We start from the raw sequence: 19,662 nt of genomic DNA, 5'->3' as shown, positions 1-19,662 counted from the left end.
AAATTAATATAATGAAACAAAGTAGAATATACCATAGTAATCTTTTCTTTTTATATTGTTTGACTGTCTTATTTTATTTTTTTTCATTTATTATTATTATTATTTTTTAGAATGGAAACTGTAGTGTCTATAGCTTAACAGGAAGAAGTCAATAGAAAAAGAATCATTAAGCAGGTTGACCAGTTGCTCTTAAAGGACCCACATGATCTAACTGAGATATTTGTTTTTCTAAATTAATATGGGAATATTGAAGACAGTTGAGCTCAAATATGAAAAAAAGCACAGTGATGGAAAGGAATTACACTAAAATGTTTACTTTGTCTTGGTAAACTTAGGTGGAAACATTTATTAAAAAAATAGTTTTGATCAAGTGTTCACAGCCATCAAAATTCCTAAAATGTTTGATGATAGAATATTTCTCTTTTAAGTGTTCCAAAAGTTCTGAGTTTCCACGAACAATGTAGCAATTTAAGTGAATAAACAAGATCATACATAGATGGCTTTAATATGACATGAAAATTCAATAATAAAAAGTGAATAATAAGTTACAGGCATAATGCTCTAAGTGGGTACAATTTTAAAATGTTTTTAATGAAAAAATGAGGAAATCATATTCATTTGATTTCATCAATAATTTAAAAGTTCCTTCTATGAATAAGACTCTTTGAAAGATTTTATAGTTATTAGATATCTTAGTTCTGTTAACTCCCTTGATGTGGAAAGTGAAAGTGAAATTTGCTCAGTCGTGTCTGATTCTTTGCTACTCCATGGACTAAGTCCATGGATTCTCCAGGCCAGAATACTGCAGTGGGTAGCCTTTCCCTTTTCCAGGGGATCTTCCCAACCCAGGGACTGAACCCAGGTTTCCCACACTGTAGGCGGATTCTTACCAGCTAAGCCACAAGGGAAGCCCAAGAATACTGGAGTGGATAGCCTATTCCTTCTCCAGTGGATCTTCCCAATCCAGTAATCAAACTAGGGTATCCTGCATTGCAGGAGGATTCTTTACCAATTGAGCTATGAGGGAAGCCCCTTGATGTGAAAGCCTGGGGAAAAAATTGCTTGCTTGAAAAATGATACAAATCATCCTACTAAGATAAATCAGTGCCTTAAGTTATCTGCACCTGTCTGTTAGAATTTTGAGTGGATCCAACTGTGCTTTGTGTCAGGCATGTGGGAGAGTAATTAAATTGTCAGTTTTAAAATTTCTGCAGGTGATAAACTGGCCATTTTAAATGTCACTGTTAAATATTGTATCAAATTGCAATGGGCTCTCTTGGTCCCTTGATGGATCTTAGAAATGCCAATGACTTCATTATATTTTACTTCTGTAAATTAAGAAAATCTCCTTTGAAAATCTGCTATTTAATATGCATGCTTACTTAAATTGCAAATATTAACTTAAACTTTGTTATGATAGCATTATTTTTTGCTAAAATGTTGTCTAGGTTCTATTTTGAGGAGTAATTTTCATTTATGATAAAAATTATTTCTCTATATTTTCCCCTCCATTAGTTCTTCTCCTGAAATTCTTTTTTATGTTGTTGATGCTTGTTTCACTGAAGTAGAAAACCTTAACATTTTTTACATTTTTCCATTTTCAGTAATGTTCTATTTGATCTAGAGTAATTCTTATTTTGACTTCTTTGTTGTTCCATCCTTTCCTACCTTTCTATGTTCTTTGCCAATAGCCAGCCCAATACTCATCATAATATACCCTAAAGTGCTTTTCCCTGAAATTCAGTTGTCATTTATTCTATCTTCTGACTAATCTTTACTAAATGCCAATTTTGTTTCCATTTACAAATAATGACACAAATATAAGTCCAGAAATTTTGCCATGACTTTTGAGATCCTCCAATGTACTTTAAAAACTATTTCTCTAATTATATGACCATAATTCTTGACCGTAATTCTACATGAGATCAACTTCATCTATATTGATCTACTATTTGGAAAGACACTGATGCTGGGAAAGGGAAAGAGGAGAAAGAGGCAACAGAAGATGAGATGGTTGGATAGCATCTCCAACACAATGGAAATGAATTTGAACAAACTCCAGGAAATAGTAAAGGACAGGGAAGGCTGGTATGCTGCAGCCCATGGGGCACAAAGAGTGGGACACAACTTAGCAACTGAACAACAAAAACAGCAATTATTCCCTGAATATCACTTGAACATTTTTGCCTTAACTGGAATGTCCACCAACATGTATTTCTTGCAGTGGCTATCCTCTTTCTGTCCTTCTATTACAATATCTACTCCAGCTTTTTCCCTCAAGTTTTATTGTCCTCTATGCATCCTTGTTGACCATAAATGTCATAATGGCCATAATTGATACACATCATCTTGTTTTATCATTCTTCTTTTTATGTAGTATTTTTGCCTTACCAAATAAAGTAGAAATACTTTGACATTAGAAACTATGACATTATTTTATGTACCATAGCATCTTAAAAGAATGATTTTCAAAATGCATGTATTCAATAAATACTTACTTATTTTGGTAAATAATTTTTAGTTTACCTAATTCTACATTTAAGATAGTACTGCATTTCTTTATTTGAGGGTAGTTCAAAAAAGATATATTTGTCATGAATGCATTATCCAGGCTGTGAGTGTAAAATGTTTTCTTACTTTAAATGAGACTCTCATGTGAATATACTGGCATTTTGACTATCCAATACCAATTTTAATACAAAATTATGATTGATTGTTTGGCTTTTAAGTAATTCTATCATTTAATCAATGTTGCTTATATCAAGTGAATCAATCTATGTAACATTATACCCTTATCAATTTCTTCAAAGGTATTATATCTATTCCCAACATAAGAAGAGTAAAATATCAAGATTGGATTTTTCAGCATCAGTGAATGCCATTTTATTACTCAAATTCCACCCAACCCTAAACAGATATTTTAATTTGAAATATTTAATTTTTTTCTGAATGATATAAAGGCCCCATTTCACTGTCAACTCTCATTATTTATTTATTTTTAGTGCCTAAATTTAAATATCAGAAATGAAGGTGAAGTTAACTGGATAGGTATAAATATATCAATCCTGACCAGTTTTTTCTGAACACAACATTGTCATTAGAAGATTATTTCACTTTCTTCTGGCATTTAGGTGCAAAGACTCTGGGGGAGGCCATTTTGTACCATATGTATCTTCCTCTGGGGGAGGTAACCAAAAGTCAAGAATGGTAAATGATGTTGAATCTCTAGAGCAAAGATTAAGGCATGACCTTAAATTTTAGTTCTTTTTTTTTTTCCCCTAATCTGCACGTTTTAATATATCTGTGGGGGTCAATAGAGTAAATCTAGCCTTTGGGAAATGTATTAAACTAGAGACTTATGTGTTGTCTTTTTACTATATACTTTTAATCCCCGATTTATAGCCAATGTGCCCAGTCACCAAAATGTTCATAAAAATATGGTCTTGATTAATGGATGAATTGATAGTTTGTATGGAATGAAAATTAACCAAGTGTTTTAATAAAAATTAACTAATCAATTTCAAGATTAATTTCATTTTATTGCAATGAATATGTTATTTATTATACCCATTAGCAAATCTGTGTAAAATTGTTCAGAACTTTTTAAATGCCTACATGTGTTTGACTTTTAAAATGGCTGCATCTTTCAAGTTTTGTCTTTTCTGTAAACTACAAAGGGTCAAACTGGGAATTGCTTAAGTAAGAATTGGCAGACATTTCTCAAAAGTTCTAGTATCTTTAAACTTTATTTAAGTCGGTGAGGTGATTCCAAAATTTGATATTGTCAGTACTGTCAGTGTTCTGTACCCAGTGTACGATAAACTCTCGGTAAAGTGTTTTTTCATTATTCTGCCATGCATTTATATGTATTATCAGTTTAGGAGAAATATAAGTGAGGGTGATGAGATTTCCCTTCTAGAAATTTACATTTAAATATAGTAGAGAAGGGTTCCTTGATGGCTCAGTGGGTAAAGAATCTGCCTGCAATACAAGAGACACAGGAGATGGGGATTTGATCCCTGGGTTGGGAAGATCCCCTGGAGGAGGAAATGGCAACCCACTCCAATATTCTTCCTTGGAAAATCCCATGGACAGAGGATCCTGGATGGCTACAATCCTTGGGGTCACAAACAGTCAGACACAACTGAGCAAGTAACATACATAATCAGTTAAGTTCAGTTCAGTCACTCAGTTGTGTCCGACTCTTTGTGACCACATGAACCGCAGCACGCCAGGCATCTCTGTCCATTACCAACTCCCAGAGTCCACCCAGATCCATGTCCATCGAGTTGGTGATGCCATCCAGCCATCTCATCCTCTGTTGTCCCCTTCTCCTCCTGCCTTCAATCTTTCCCAGCATCAGGGTCTTTTCCAATGAGTTAGCTCTTTGCATGAGGTGGCCAAAGTATTGGAGTTTCAGCTTCAACATCAGTCCTTCCGGTGAACACCCAGGACTGATGTCCTTTAGGATGGACTGGTTGGATCGCCTTGCAGTTCAAGGGACTCTCAAGAGTCTTCTCCAACACACATATCATTATCAACAATATACATTTTATTTGTTTAGTGAACATGCCTCTGGATCAAAGACATTTATTTGTTGATGTTATAAATGGAACTATCCAAGAATGTTTTGAAAAGTTATTGATCCTTTAGTTTTATTTTGAAGATAGAATGTAGCCAGCCATGTGGAGATTAGAGAAAGGGAGATGGCAAAGGCAATAGTTTGCACAAAAGCACATTGGTGAGGAAGTGTGAGTCAGTGGGGAAGTGGAGGATGATTAATTGTAGTTGTCTACAGCTGCAAAAGTATTAAGGAACAATTGGAAATAAACTTGGAAAAGTTAGTTTTCTTTCAATTAAAATGTACACAATAACTAATTAACTGAATAAAACAAATGCAGTTTGGAGATTTTTGAGTAGGCAGGTAAAATTAAATTTTTTTTTGAAATACACGCTTGCAGCAACCTGAGAAATATTCTCATGGGGAGAAACATTGAAGAGATATTAAGTCAGAAAAAGACATACAGAATTTGATACATCACTCTCTCAGATTAGAAGAAATATCTCAGGTTACAAATAAGTGAGTGCATGCATTAGGGAAACAGTGTTGGAAATAAGAATGCATACAAGTAATATTTCAGAGGTTATATATCCCAGACTTTACAATTGATTGGTAATGACCAAAAATTGAATAGTAAACAGTTAGCAATTTTTGATGCAAGGGTTAAGTGTTCATTTTGAACATGGAGAATTTGAAATTAAAATATGCTATTCAGTTGAATGTGAGTTGAGAATTAGAAATTGTAGGATTAAACTATGGGAAAGCATAGACTGGAGAACCAAAGAGAAAAGGAAACTGATGTCATGAAATAAGATGATATCTTAAAGGAGCAAGTATAAATAGTAAAAGGAGAATGAGAAAAATCACAATTCCCTTCTTTATTCCAACTATATCACCTTTTTGTCTTCCTCTGTCCCTTCTATCCATAAGTATGAGTAAACCTTTCCCAGTTTGTAAAGTCCCATGTCCAGAATTGTGGATCCCCTCAAATTCTACACATTTCTACAGATATAATTTCTTAAGAGGCCAATCTTAAATTCCTTGACTTTGTCTACAGTTTGATTCTATTGTCCCCATTGGGGATTAGTTACTTCTACAAAGAAAAGGTCTTCTTCTGTCAATTCTCACTAGAATTGACAATGTTTATAATAGATACTCTCTTGTTCCTTCATTTGGGGCTTCCCTGGTGGTTCAGACAGTAGAGTATCCACCTGCAATGCAGGAGACCTGCATTCGAACACGGTCTGAAAGATCCCTTGAAGAAGGAAATGGCACTGCAGTATTCTTGCCTGGGAAATCCCATGGACAGAGGAACCTGGCCAGCTACAGTTCATGGGATCACAGAGTCAGACTTGACTGAATGACTAACACACTTCCTTGGTTCTTCTAATTTTCTTCCTATTCTAATTCTTTGTTATTCTTAACATGTTTCTCTCTGAAATATTAGACTTAATAGGACACTTTTTGAGCCCCTATCATATATGTACTCTCTGAGTGTTGATGAAATTATTAATAAAAAAGGGCCAAGACTGGAGAGAAGAGAGCGATGTAGCCCATCCTGTTTCTCAGAGAGGTTTCCAGAAAAAGGATTCATCAATCAAGTATGGGACGTACAAGGAATTATTTTAAAAAGTTTAAATAACATGTATGACAAGTTTTGGTTGATAAATATTGTCTTCCTTTCTCATATTTTTGATTTCACATTTTATTTACTTAAACATTGTCAACATAGGTATGGTAGTTACATCTTTAGTCTAATTTATTTTTTTGGAATTTCATGGGTATAATTTCTCCTCTAGGTTATTTCAACTAATTCGTGCTCACAGTACCTTATTTCACCATGTATTTTCTAATGTCGTAATGTGAATTAAATTTGAAGAGAGGTTCGTTTATGAAAATCTTGTGGACTTGGGACTGATTATGAAGGGATTTTGTGTTTGTTTCTGCCACGTAGCTGTGAGTCCTATGTGAAACAGCTTTATAAGTTAATTTTCAGCTTGGGGTTTCCCAAAGAACATATATTTGCAATTTCAAAATTCCAAATCTAGGATATGGTAGAAGCATGGTTAACCTCTTTAAGGAGAAACATTTTTCCTTTACACAGGCCAGAAGAGCCAACTGTCCTTGTCATTCTCTTTTGCCAGTAGGCTAGTTTATTCTATACCCTTCTTAACACTAAGGGTGAATCTTTTTCTGGTCCAGTGTTTGGTGATGTTCTATAGCATCCCCTCTTCTCAGCAAGCTTGGATCCATCCTCTGCAATCTTTGAGCCTTTTAGTTACTATGACCCACAAATTCCCAATGTAGGCTTGTACTCTAAATTTCAGATTTTTCTTCATTTTTTTTTTTTTCCTTGAAGCACCATTACTGTCCTGAAAAGGTTCAGTTCAGTTCAGTCATGTCTGACTCTTTGGGACCCCATGGACTGCAGCACACCAGGCTTCCCTGTCCATCACCAACTGCTGGAGTTTGTTCAAACTCATGTCCATCCAGTCAGTGATGCCATCCAACCATCTCATTCTCCGTCACCCCCTTCTCCTCCTGCCTTCAGTCTTTCAATCCATTCCCAGCATCAGGGTCTTTTTGGAGTCAGTTCTTTTTCTGAAAAGGTTAGCTATGCATTTCTGGGAGCAAAGGATGGTGGAACAGTGTTTTAGGGCATGGTCACACTGTCTTGACATATTATTAGAAACATAAATCTTTTAATTTATGTTAAAGCATAATTTTAATTATCTTCTGATGTTAGAATATTCAGCTCTTTTATTCCAAATCTGACAATAAACTTTTTTGAATATCTTTATTTTATTACCATTGCTCTAGTTACTTCAATTAACTTATCTATTTTGTGGGAAAAAAAAAAGGAAAAAGTTTATTAGTTTATTCCCCTCTCTTTATGTAGTACCTCCTCTCTTCCACATGCTTGTCTTCTTTCATGGAAATATTTTAGTAGTTAGTCAAAAAGTACTTAACTTAAAGATTTAATTATTGTAATAGCAGTGTAGGGTGTACTCTTTTTAAGCAAGTTTCCAAATTTTGAGCAAAAATTTTCTGTAGCTGTTGCCCAATCTGGTAGCACACATAAGCCCTAGCCTGTGAATATGGAACAGTTGTCTGAGTATGAATCTTCTCAACATTTCAACAGAGCTTTAATACATCTTTTATTTGCCCTGGTTGTAAAGTGCATAATGATATAATGGGTATAATTTGTTAGATTGTGTTTTGTAAACTTTCATTTCTCTTTACAGGTAATAAAAGCATAAGAGGATAAATAATTTCTATTTAGATCATGTGATATCGACACGATGTGTTAATATTTTAGCATTTATGTTTAAAAGCAAAATTAATTTTACTCAAATATTTTCTTTCAGCTCTTCTTCAAGTGACAATTTCACTTAGCAAAGTAGAGCTTAGTGTGGGTGAATCTAAATTCTTCACATGTACAGGTATGTATTTCTACAAATATTTTCAGATAGCTTGTTTCATTCTTCAGTTAGTTATATAATATACTGAGTAATTTCATAGTTAAAGTATCATTCTCTAGAAATAAAATTGTATATTATCATTGGACTTATAATGATTGAAAAAGTGTTAATAAGCACATTTTACATATTAAACACTAAGAATTTTATTTATTACTTTCCAGTTACTAATCTTGACTGTCAAACAAACTAGATTATTTTGAAGATAGCTTAGAAAATATAATGTATGCATGATAACTTTTAAATAAATTGAAATATTTCCCTTTAATAGTAATATTAGAATAAATTTATATGTTATAATTGAATAATTTTGTTTAGAAATATCATATATCATAATGCTATGAGAAATTATATGGTTCTACTTAAGCAACAAAATTTTATTCAGTATGTAAAACTCACAAATCAACACATTCTACTGCTATTTAGATTCACAATATTAATTTTCATGCATAAAGGACTTCATATATAAAGTTTTAAAATATTCATGCAGTGCCAAATTGTGTTTTAATATATTTAAAAATTGTTTTCTTTCATGATTATAATTTAGCATTTCAAAACGGAATTAAATATGTATTTCTGACATAAAATTCATTATAAAAGTTGTCTTGAGAATAGCATGACTTATGTAAATCATTATTGCAATTAATACAAATAGAAGCAATTATAATAATGTATCTAAAAATCATATCAATTCATATGAATCTCTAGTAAAGGCCATGATTCTTCATAAATTTGCCTTCTTAAGGGTCTGAATTGATAGACCAACTGTTGATACATGTTGTTGTATATTTGCAAATGGGAAGACAGAAAGTAGGGGAGAGATTGGTTCAGTATTTTTTTTTATGTCAGCACAGCTTTGGCATAAAATATAACTCTTTGTTTCTAAACTTTAACCATACTTTATATGTACAAATGTACACATGCACACATCCAGCTCAAATGTATCACAAAATCACAGAAAAATGAAATTGTTTAAAAAAATGAATTTGAAAATAAAATCAAATTTTATTATATTCTTGGATTTGCATTACCTTTATGAACTTAAAAATACAATCCATTGTATTATTTTCTTGGATTTGCATTATCTTTATAATATAAATCATATGATGTATTGCCTCTGTAGATAATTCATAAATTAACACATAATTGAAGAATATGAATTAACATCATCCAGTGTTAGTGTTTGGCTCTTAGTAATAGGCAAACTAATAAAGCACTTTTTTTTTTCCTTTTATATAAAGAAAATTAACCAAGAGCTGTACTGTTGTCCTGGAAGAAACCTTATTTATTTTAAATGCAGTAGTAAAGCAAAAATCTAAAAATTAAAATGTGGGAAACCTATACAAATCAGAACACTTGTATATATTTTTCTATCATAGTGTTGATATGTTTATATGATTCTAAAATTTCCTGCACTGAGACATCTAAAACTATGTCTTCAGATTGAACTAGAAGGTGCTCATGTTATGGAACTGGGTTTTTGATTCTTTAATCAATAGAAATTGGTAAGAGGCCAGATGAGAAATTCAGACAGGGCTTTATCCTAAATTCTGCTACACACTAGGATGTGAAAACGAGTGACAGGTTTCCTTGCTTGCTTTCTGAGGTGGGGTGAGCTGGTCCTTTAAATGGTTTGAAGGTAGGTGTGAATCACTGGGTCACTGTGGAGAGGTAGCCTAGGTGGTACACTATGCAGGTGTCATGGGTAGTACCCTGCTTTTGCTCCCTCAAACGTAGCAGTTAGAATTTGGCCTTTATGCATCTTGATCACAATTTGCTGCAACTGCATGTGCTTGCAGTTATTTTTAGTCTCTTATAGTTTCTTTGTATTCTTTTACTCTAGGAGACATTTTTTCAGGTGCAAGCATTTCAGTGAAAGGGTCCCAGGTCCCAAGACTCAATGGAGCTCAGTCATATCCTCACAGACAAATGTGTCCCATGTATGAATTTTTATGTTACCTTTTCAGGAAAATAAATTTAATTCTACTTATTAATTTTCCCATTAGCCCAGTATCATCAGCAATATAACATGGACATTTTTATTTGGAATTACTATTTATTGGATTTGCCAAAAAAAGAAAGAATTATGATTGCACTATGAAAATCCAGAATAAACTCTCCATGATAATGAATTTTTTCCATATCATTAAGAATTAAAATGTCCAAAATATTTCACAGAAATATCCTATATAATTTACTGTGTAAAATGAGGATTTTGTATTTCTCATATTTAAAGTAATGCACATTTAAATGATTCCTTTGTAACTTCGTGATGGAAGAAGAGGGACTTAAAACAAGTACCTCCCCCAGATGAGTTACCCTGTAACTACTACGGTTTTATGGCTCTGTTTAGAAAAACTGAATATAACATAACTAAAATCATTCACTATTTAACTAAACTTCTTTCATACTTTTTTCTTCATCATGTCTAATTTGATATAAGAAGGAAGATAATTTGTTTCTAAAGCCATTTTGGGGGGAAAAGAGAAGGAGAGGGAACAATTTTCTTCAAGAAGGTCCCAGAAGATGTTAGTTAACTTTATGCATTTTCCCCCGAAACTTTTCAGTTAATAGTGCATGCTGCTTCCACAAATTATCTCACAAGCAATTAGGTGAAATACATCCTTTTGGTGTCTAAAAGTAAACATGGGAAGCTTGAGCTTTTACGGAGAGGATAATAACCTAGATTCTGAATTGGAAAACTTAAATAAATGTTTACCCTGTAATGATTTGGCTGTAATTGCCTACCACCATAAGTATCGTTTCAATACATTCTAATTATCATATGATTAAATAGTTAACAGTTTTAGAATCAACTGATGAAATTACTCATTTCAGTTGGAAAAAGAGAAGATTAGGGATTCATTTGAAAAATAGTCATTGGCCTTATCTATGCAAGTTTAACAACTTGAGAGATTAATTCAAAATTCTGTTAACAAAAGCCAAAGTTTATTTTATAGAAGATTTACATTTTTATGAGCTCTGCTGTATGGCAGGGAGAGTGCTATTTCCTGACTCTATCAGAAAGAATTGAGCAGATGAAAGTATGTTCATAATCGTGTTTCAATTTGGATTATGTCTACTGGAGATGGCTCAGTGGGTAAACAATCTGCCTGCCAATGCAGGAGACACAGGAGATGTGGGTTCAGTTACTGGGTTGGGAAGGGCTCCTGGAGAAGGAAATGGCAACCCACTCCATTATTCTTGCCCAGGAAATACCATAGACAGAGGAGCCTGGTGGGCTACAGTCCATGGGATCTTAAAGAGTCGGACGCAAACAGGCACACACACGTCTATCAAATGGAATGTTATTTGGACTCAGTTGCCTAGCCAGTTTCAGTACTTAGATATAATAATCATAATCCATAGATCACTGTGGTAAAGTTTACACTATGTAAGTGCTAAGTCGCTTCAGTAGTGTCCAGCTGTTTGCAACCCTATGGACTGTAGCCCGCCAGGCTTCTCTGTCCATGGGATTCTCCAGGCAAGAATACTGGAGTGGGTTGCCATGCCCTCCTCCAGGGAATCTTCCTGACCCAGGGACTGAACCTCGACTCCTCCATTGCAGGTGGATTCTTTAGCACTGAGCCGTCTGGGAAGCCCCAAAGTTTACTCTTATCATAGCTTAAATACCGTACTGGAAAACCCATTTCCTATGGGTTTTGCTTACTCAGACGAGATTTAATCCTCAGTGTTGGATAAATAAGGATGAACATGTGTGCTAGCATTTGTGTTTACTTTCAATTTTGTAAGATTTTCAGATTTTGAGTATTCTGTTTACATTTTTTTTTCTAAATTGTTAAAGTTGTTACATAATAGTAAATGCCAATATCAAAACAAACACTTGAAACATATTTTCAAGCATTTCTTTTCTATGGCTCTCTGCAGCAATTGGTGAACCTGAGAGTATAGATTGGTATAATCCTCAAGGGGAGAAGATAATTTCAACACAGAGGGTATCAGTGCAAAAGGAAGGTATTAGATCAAGATTAACCATCTACAATGCAAATATAGAAGATGCAGGGATATATCGTTGCCAAGCAACAGATGCCAAAGGACAGACACAAGAAGCTACAGTCGTTTTGGAAATTTACCGTAAGTCATGTATTTATGTTTTATTGATTGAAATTATAAATTCTTATAAAAATTCAAATTGAAATGCACTTAACAATAGAAGCTAGTACTCATTGAGAACTAACTTTGTGCTGGACAGTGTAATAATAAGACTTTTACATATATCAGTTTATTTATATTTTACATAGTACATCTCTAAAATAAGATAGATAAAAGGTTACAGTGGATTATAAACATGTAGATGGAGCCAAATCTATTGGGTAAATAATAGAGATGAAAATGTTTTAGTTTTCTGATGCCATTAAGAATCTGTTAGGTAATAGATAACAGTTTATTTAGTGTTACAGAACTTATTAGGAATGCTTTTTTCACTTTAAAAGCTCATGACTAGAGAAAATATCCTGTGTGACAGCAGGGAACAGTCAAGAATGAGAACTGGGGAAGGATAAGTTGACAGACTTTAGATAGGAGAAAAAGTTGAAAACTCATATAAAGAAGAAAAATTTCTAACCAGATTCTTAGCTCGAGGTGTTTTCATTAACAAGGTGTTCTACACTTAGACCTCATTTTATGACTTGAAATTGATTAATTCCTCATTCCTACTTTTAGGAATCCTTAACCTGTTTAGGCGGAGAAGGCAATGGCACCCCACTCCAGTACTCTTGCCTGGAAAATCCCATGGATGGAGGAGCCTAGTAGGTTGCAGTCCATGGGGTCGCTAAGAGTCAGACACGACTGAGCGACTTCACTTTCACTTTTCACTTTCATGCATTGGAGAAGGAAATGGCAACCTACTCCAGTGTTCTTGCCTGGAGAATTCCAGAGACGGGGGAGCCTGATGGGCTGCCGTGTATAGGGTCGCACAGAGTCGGACACGACTGAAGTGACAGCAGTAGCAGTAGCAACCTGTTTAGGAAAACTGAAGATCATTGATTCCCTGGTTTTGAAACCAGGTTCCATCACTTAATTCTGTGGTCCTGAGCAATTGGGTACCCTCTCTATTTTCAATTTCCATTTATAAAATGGGTATAATAGTAGTACTTACATCATACATAGAGTTGCTTTGAGGACTACATTAATTCATGTGCAATGTGCCTAGAATATTACTGTGCAATTAATTTGTGGTAGTTAGCATTTATACCAATGAAAAACTATAAAAGTTTTAGAATGCTAGCTCATAAGTCATGTCTTCCTTACAGCTGTGTTGGAAAAAGGGCCAAAAGAGTGCCATAGCCATACTTCCTCTTAAGATGACGACAATCTGTTGGAACATTGTTGTCCTCATTTGTCCTGATTTGACCTTTTTTCCCTCCTGTTAGTTTCTAAACTCCTCAGAGAAGGATGTTTTACTTCTTTATATGCCCATTTGCTGTACTAATTTCATAAATTACAAAAGACTAAATTGAAAACATCATTTCATAGACTAGTATCTGGAAAAAAACTGTCATTTGAAATGATACAAAGGAAAATTCCTGGTGTTTTATTTGTAAAGGTAATTTTTTTTCTTAGTAAGAACAGTGAATTATCTTTGTGAAAATTTCTCATTAAGCATAAATATCCACATCCATGCATTCATTTGATACACTTATGGATGTCTACTATATGGCAGACAATATTCTAATTCCTAAAGACTCATTAGTGACTAAAACAGAAAATGTCACTGGCCATTTGGTGCTAACATTTTAGAAGGTAGAAACAGGAGACAAAAAGTAAGCTAAAACTAATGTATAAATACTAGATATATATATGTTATAGAATCCTATAGGGAAGACATTAAGTAGTTTAGAAATAAAGGGTGATGACTATTTTGTATGTGGAGACTGGGCAAGAATTTGATGGAATTTAAGAGAGTGCAAATGCCCCAGAATGAAAGCAAGTCTGGAGTGTTCAAGGAAGTGCCTGGAGTAGAGATTAGGAGGAGAGAAGAAAAAATTGGGATCAAAAATTATGAGATAGACTCCAGTTCATATAGGACCTCATATAGCACTGTAAAGACTTTGGACTTTATTCTCAGTGAGGTGGGAATTTATTGGGTAGGAGAATCAGATGGTCTGGTAAAGTTTTAAATGATCTAGATTTACCTAATTATTTTATTACAGCATCCATAAACAATAATTCTGAAATATGTTATTGAGGGGGATGAGCAATAATATTTCTTTGGTTTGTTTTACTTTCTTATACAGAAAAACTCACTTTCAGAGAAGTGGTATCTCCTCAAGAGTTCAAACAAGGAGAGAATGCAGAAGTGGTTTGCCGAGTCAGCAGCTCACCCGCACCTGTCGTCAGCTGGTTATATCATAATGAGGAAGTCACCGCTATATCCGACAGTTAGTATTTTGGTAACTCCCTAAGTTATATGTTCTAACAATATTGCAATTTTTTTAAGGAGACTGAATCTGCTTGAGTAAATATAGCAATTGGATTGACCCTAAGTATCAAACAATTGTTTAGGGAACATCAGAGCTCTAAACTAGGGGTTGGCAAACTATGGCCCTAGGCTCAATTCAACCCCTCTGCTGTTTTATTAAGGTGTTATGGAGATGCAGCCAAACCCAATTGTTACATATGGTCTGTGGCTGCTTTGGAACAAAGTTGAGCAACTGTGACACAGATGGTTTGGCCCACAATAGTTACTTTCTGGAGATGACAGAAAAAGTTTCCTGACCTCTGCTCCAGTCAAGAAAAATGTATATACAAACAGTTCAAGAATGTGAAAATGATAGTCACTCAGTTGTGTCCAACTCTTTGTGACCCATGGACTGTATGTAGTCTGCCAGGCTTCTCCATCCGTGGAATTCTCCAGGCAAGAAAACTAGATGGTGGGTTGCCATTCCCTGAGTGAGGATCTTCCTCAATCGAACAGGGGTCTCCTGCATTGCAGGCAGATTCCTTTCCATTTGAGCCACCAGGAAAGCCCAAGTTCAAGGATACTGAATAAATAAAGGAATCTGTCCTGATCTATTGAAAGTCTACATTTTATAATTCAGACTTGATCCCCCTATTAGTTTTTCTGGCACTGTTCTTTCAAAGATACCTACATATTCTAAATATTATGGTAAGATACATGTGGATAATTGTGAGAAAAGTACATTCATTCCAATTGTCTTCATGATTTTGATTCAGACCGAGCTAAAATTCCAGAATAATATGACATCTGGAATTGAATGCATAATTTCCTTACATTATGCTATTTTACCATTGTGAATTGGGAGTATTTTCAATTTAGAATATTTTTCATGGCACCTGCATTACAGAGAGGTACAAAATAATTGAGTCTTTTAAAATATTCAGTACTTTCTATCTGGGATGTCTTTGTTTTATGTTTCTAAGAAATGAAACTTCTACAGCATAAAGAAGAGAAAATAGATAGCTTCTATTTTTGAATATGTACAGATAATATTTCATGATCACTATTGTCAATTTATTTTTTAATTTTAGAGAATTTTTCTGGGTGTGGCATTTTCACTGCTTGTTAGTTACTGACTAAAACTTTTTTTCTAGTGTCATAAGTCAATGAGACATATATTTATTTTCAGATAACTGCTTTAGATTTTACTAATGAAATTGCATGAGTAGACTGTATATTTTTTGCCTTTTTTCCCTCAATAATAAAGGAAGCAATACATTTATAGCAGTTAAATGACATTGTCTAAACATTTTCAGATAACTTAATCTTAGGCTTCAAGTATACATATTTATATCGTACATTTTAATTATAAAAGGTTTTGAAAATGAGTTTGTTTGTTTGTTTTAATACACACAAGGGAAAACCCTCAAAGCGAAGACTGATGGTCAAGTATACTACTGATGGAGGGCTGACGCTTCTATGCTATACTTATACATTTTCCCAGTACCCCATGATGAAATGATGTGAGGCTGGATTTCCATCATGGCTCCACACTTTCCTTGGCTTTTGAACTGTAGTGTTGGAGAAGACTCTTGAGAGTCCCTTGGACTGCAAGGGGATACAGCCAGTCAATCCTAAAGGAGATCAGTCCTGACTGTTCATTGGAAGGACTGATGCTGAAGCTAAAATTCCAATACTTTGCTAACCTGATGCAAAGAACTGACTCAGTAGAAAAGGCCCTGATGCTTGGAAAGATTGAAGGCGGCAGGAGAAGGGGATGACAGAGGATGAGATGGTTGGATGGCATCACTGACATGATGGACATGAGTTTGAATAGGCTCTGGGAGTTGGTGATGGACAGGGAGGCCTGGTTTGCTACAGTCCCTGGGGGTCGCAAAGAGCCAGACAGGATTGAGTGACTAAACTAACTTAACTGAAAGCTTTGAACAGCTTTTCTAACTGCTCTGTACATAATTCATATTCTTAATCTTAAATAATAAATTATCATATCCTTTTTTAAATTTTTTGAAATATTTTTAATTGGAGGGTAATTATTTTACACTGTTATGTTGGTTTCTGCCTTACACACAATATGATTCAGCCACTATTGTTATTCAGTCATTAAGTCATGTCTGATTCTTTGTAACCCCATAGACTGCAGCATGGCAGACTTCCCTGTCCTTGACTCTCTCCCAGAGTTTGCTGAAACTCACGTCCATTGAGTGGGTAATGCCATGCAACCATCTCATCCTCTGTTGTCCCCTTCTCCTTGTGGCTTCAGTCTTTCCCAACATCAGGGTCTTTTCCAATAAGTTGGCTCTTTGCATCAGGTGGCCAAAGTATTGGAGCTTCAGCTTTAGCGTCAGTCCTTCTAATGAATACTTAGGGTTGATTTCCTGTAGAATTGACTCATTGGATCTCCTTGCTGTCCAAGGGACTTTCAAGAGTCTTCTCCAGCATCACACTTAGAAAGCATCAATTCTTTGGTGTCCAACCTTCTCTATGGTCCATAAGTATGTGTGTGTATGTATATGTATATCACCCCTATTATATGCATTTTGAAGAATGTTGAGAATTTTAAATAAAACAGACATATAAATATTTGTTAAGTGAATGAAGAAATATTAACTTTATATCAGTAAATATATTTAACTCAGTAATATTATTTAACTCAGTAAATAATGTCTATTTTTCTTGTTCCTTCTCATTAGTTGTTATTTCTTGGGAATGAGTTAAACATAGAAACTTAACACTGAGTTTCAGGGAAAACAATGTAGAATTTTTTTTTTAAGTTGTAAAATTTGTTTTTACTTTGGGATATAAGGGATGTAGGGGAATTGTGAAGATGGACACACTTTTCTAATCTTTTAATATTTAAGAAACTTGCCACATACTTCATTATTGAACAATTTTTACATTTATAGTGAATTTATAAGAAGTAATATTCTTCAGATTTTTATATATGTATGATTCTTTTAACAAAACCAATGAAATAAATTTAGATTTATAATCATGAATGGAACATATATGGGGATTTAGAATAATGCAATGTGTCCAGATAACTTTCTGAAGCCTTAACTTGGCACAGGAGTAAAGTTTAAAGTATCCATATGAAACAAGGAAGGTTTGGAAATGTTGATTTATTAACCATGCTTTTGATAGCAGCTGTTTGACAAATATGCAGAAGTAATACTCTCCAGACTACTTGAAGTGAAGATGTTCCATGTTGTTTGTTGAAAGAAATCCATAAGAGAATCCAAGCATTTAGGTAGTAAAGTGATAGTGTCACATTTTGTTAGAAAGTTGAATATGTTGACTTTTAGTGTCAACCCTGATGGAAGAGTACATTATCGGAGTTGCCCATTCATTCTTAACCATTCTGAAAGCTAGCTCTGAAACTTCCTATATGCTTTGAACATTTTCTAATAAAGTACCAGTTTTGCATCAAAAGCTATGGATAAAATCATCTTGCTCAGAAAAAAAAATATGAAATCTACTCCCAGTATATTAATAAAAAGTCATTCAACAGTTATTTTGCACTTATCTATTGTCCTAAGTGATGGTGATTCATAGTTAAAAAGATGAACTAATCTAGTGCCCTTAATATGTTAGTACTCTAGTAAAAGTATCAGTGGATGAATTGTGAAAACAAGATTGTTGAGGTGTATGATAGGGAAAGTGCGGTGATAGAGGATGATAAGGAAAGAGCACTTGAATCAGTTAGGGCAGAGGGAGGTATCCAAAATGCCTGCTGACAGTAAAAAGCAACCTTTAAAGATGAAAAGGTATTAATCAGCTAAAGACTGGTGGGGACTTTTCAAATGGAGAGAACACCATATGCAGTAGCTCAGAGGTGAAAGCATGAGTGGCATGTTCCAGAACTGAATTAAGTTCATTATAACTAAACTTTATGAATAAGTGCAACTAGAATACTTATAATAACAGATAAATACAACTAGGATTTGTAAGTAAAGACTAATAGGAAAGGAATCTGGAAGAGAAGGTTGAGCCATTTCTACATGGCCTTGACATCTCTATTGAGGCTTTTAGAATTTATCCAAAGGTGACATCACTAGAGGGTTTTAATTAAGACAGTGACACGAGCTAATATGTATTGAGAAGGACATTAGTGTTTCAGTGAGGAAAATGAATTGGATGAGAGTCAAGGCAAAGCTTCAGGCAAAGAGAGTTGCTCAAAGCTGAAGGAAATAATTGCTGAGGGAAAAGGAAATTTTAGACTAAGAAGTGATAAAGGGAGAAGTGATAGGATATGGATTTAATTGGATATGCAGATTGAGGGTACTGCAGAAATCAAAGATGATTCAAAGAATTTGCCTTTGGCATCTAGCTCAATGTAAAGACCTCTAAAGACAGAGTTGGGGAGTAATTTTAGGTGGAGATAACCAAATTTTGCACATACCAAAATTGAATTATTTACAGTTCTTCTAAGTGTATATATCTAGATGACTGAAACAATTGTGGAATCACAGGGACCATCTGGTCTGAAGAAAAACTGTGAATCATCAAAATATTGATTGAAGGCATAAGAGTAGATGTGACAAACCATTCAGTTGCTGTAGAATGAGCAGAAAAGGGGACTTATAAAATAACCTGCTTAAAGAAACATAAAGCAGACACCTTATTGAATATTATGATTTCCTTTATTTCCTTTCTGCAATAATGAATGTTTGGAAGTCTGTAAATGAAATAAATAGATCGTCTTTAATAGTTAAATACTCCCAATATCCAGTTACTCATGAATGACTCAAGTAGTGCTTTCTTCAAACATCTTTTGTTCAGTTCAGTTCAGTCACTCAGTTGTGTCTGATTCTTTATGACCACATGGACTTCAGCATGCCAGGCTTCCGTGTCCATCACCAAATTCCAGATCTTGCTCAGACTCATGTCCATTGAGTCAGTAATGTAATCCAACCATCTCATCCTCTGCCATCCCTTTCTCCTCCTGCCATTAATCTTTCCCAGCATCAGAGTCTTTTCTAATGAGTAGGCTCTTTACATCAGGTGGTCAAAGATTGGAGCTTTAGCTTCATCATCAGTCCTTCCTATGAATAGTCAGGACTGATTTCCTTTAGGATTGAATGGTCTGATCTCCTTGCAGTCCAAGGCACTCTCAAAGAGTCTTCTCCAACTCTACAGTTCAAAAGCATCAATTCTATGGCACTCAGCTTTCTTCATGGTCC

General features: G+C 34.5%; 1 protein-coding gene across 1 annotated transcript in view; it reads left to right on the top strand.

The window, feature by feature from the left end:
• The window catches only part of NCAM2 (neural cell adhesion molecule 2), a 574,228-nt gene that overhangs the window by 324,260 nt on the left and 230,306 nt on the right, over window positions 1-19,662 (top strand). Inside the window, exons 2-4 of the mRNA XM_010858401.1 lie at window positions 7,930-8,004; window positions 11,929-12,135; window positions 14,298-14,441. Coding sequence (XP_010856703.1) covers window positions 7,930-8,004; window positions 11,929-12,135; window positions 14,298-14,441 — 426 coding nt within the window. The remainder of the gene's footprint in view (window positions 1-7,929; window positions 8,005-11,928; window positions 12,136-14,297; window positions 14,442-19,662) is intronic.

Source organism: Bison bison, unplaced genomic scaffold, assembly GCF_000754665.1.
Source record: "Bison bison bison isolate TAMUID 2011002044 unplaced genomic scaffold, Bison_UMD1.0 scf7180017864387, whole genome shotgun sequence".
NCBI lineage: Eukaryota > Metazoa > Chordata > Mammalia > Artiodactyla > Bovidae > Bison > Bison bison.
The sequence above is the reverse complement of the archived record's forward strand: the minus strand, read 5'-3'. Positions and strand labels throughout refer to the sequence as shown.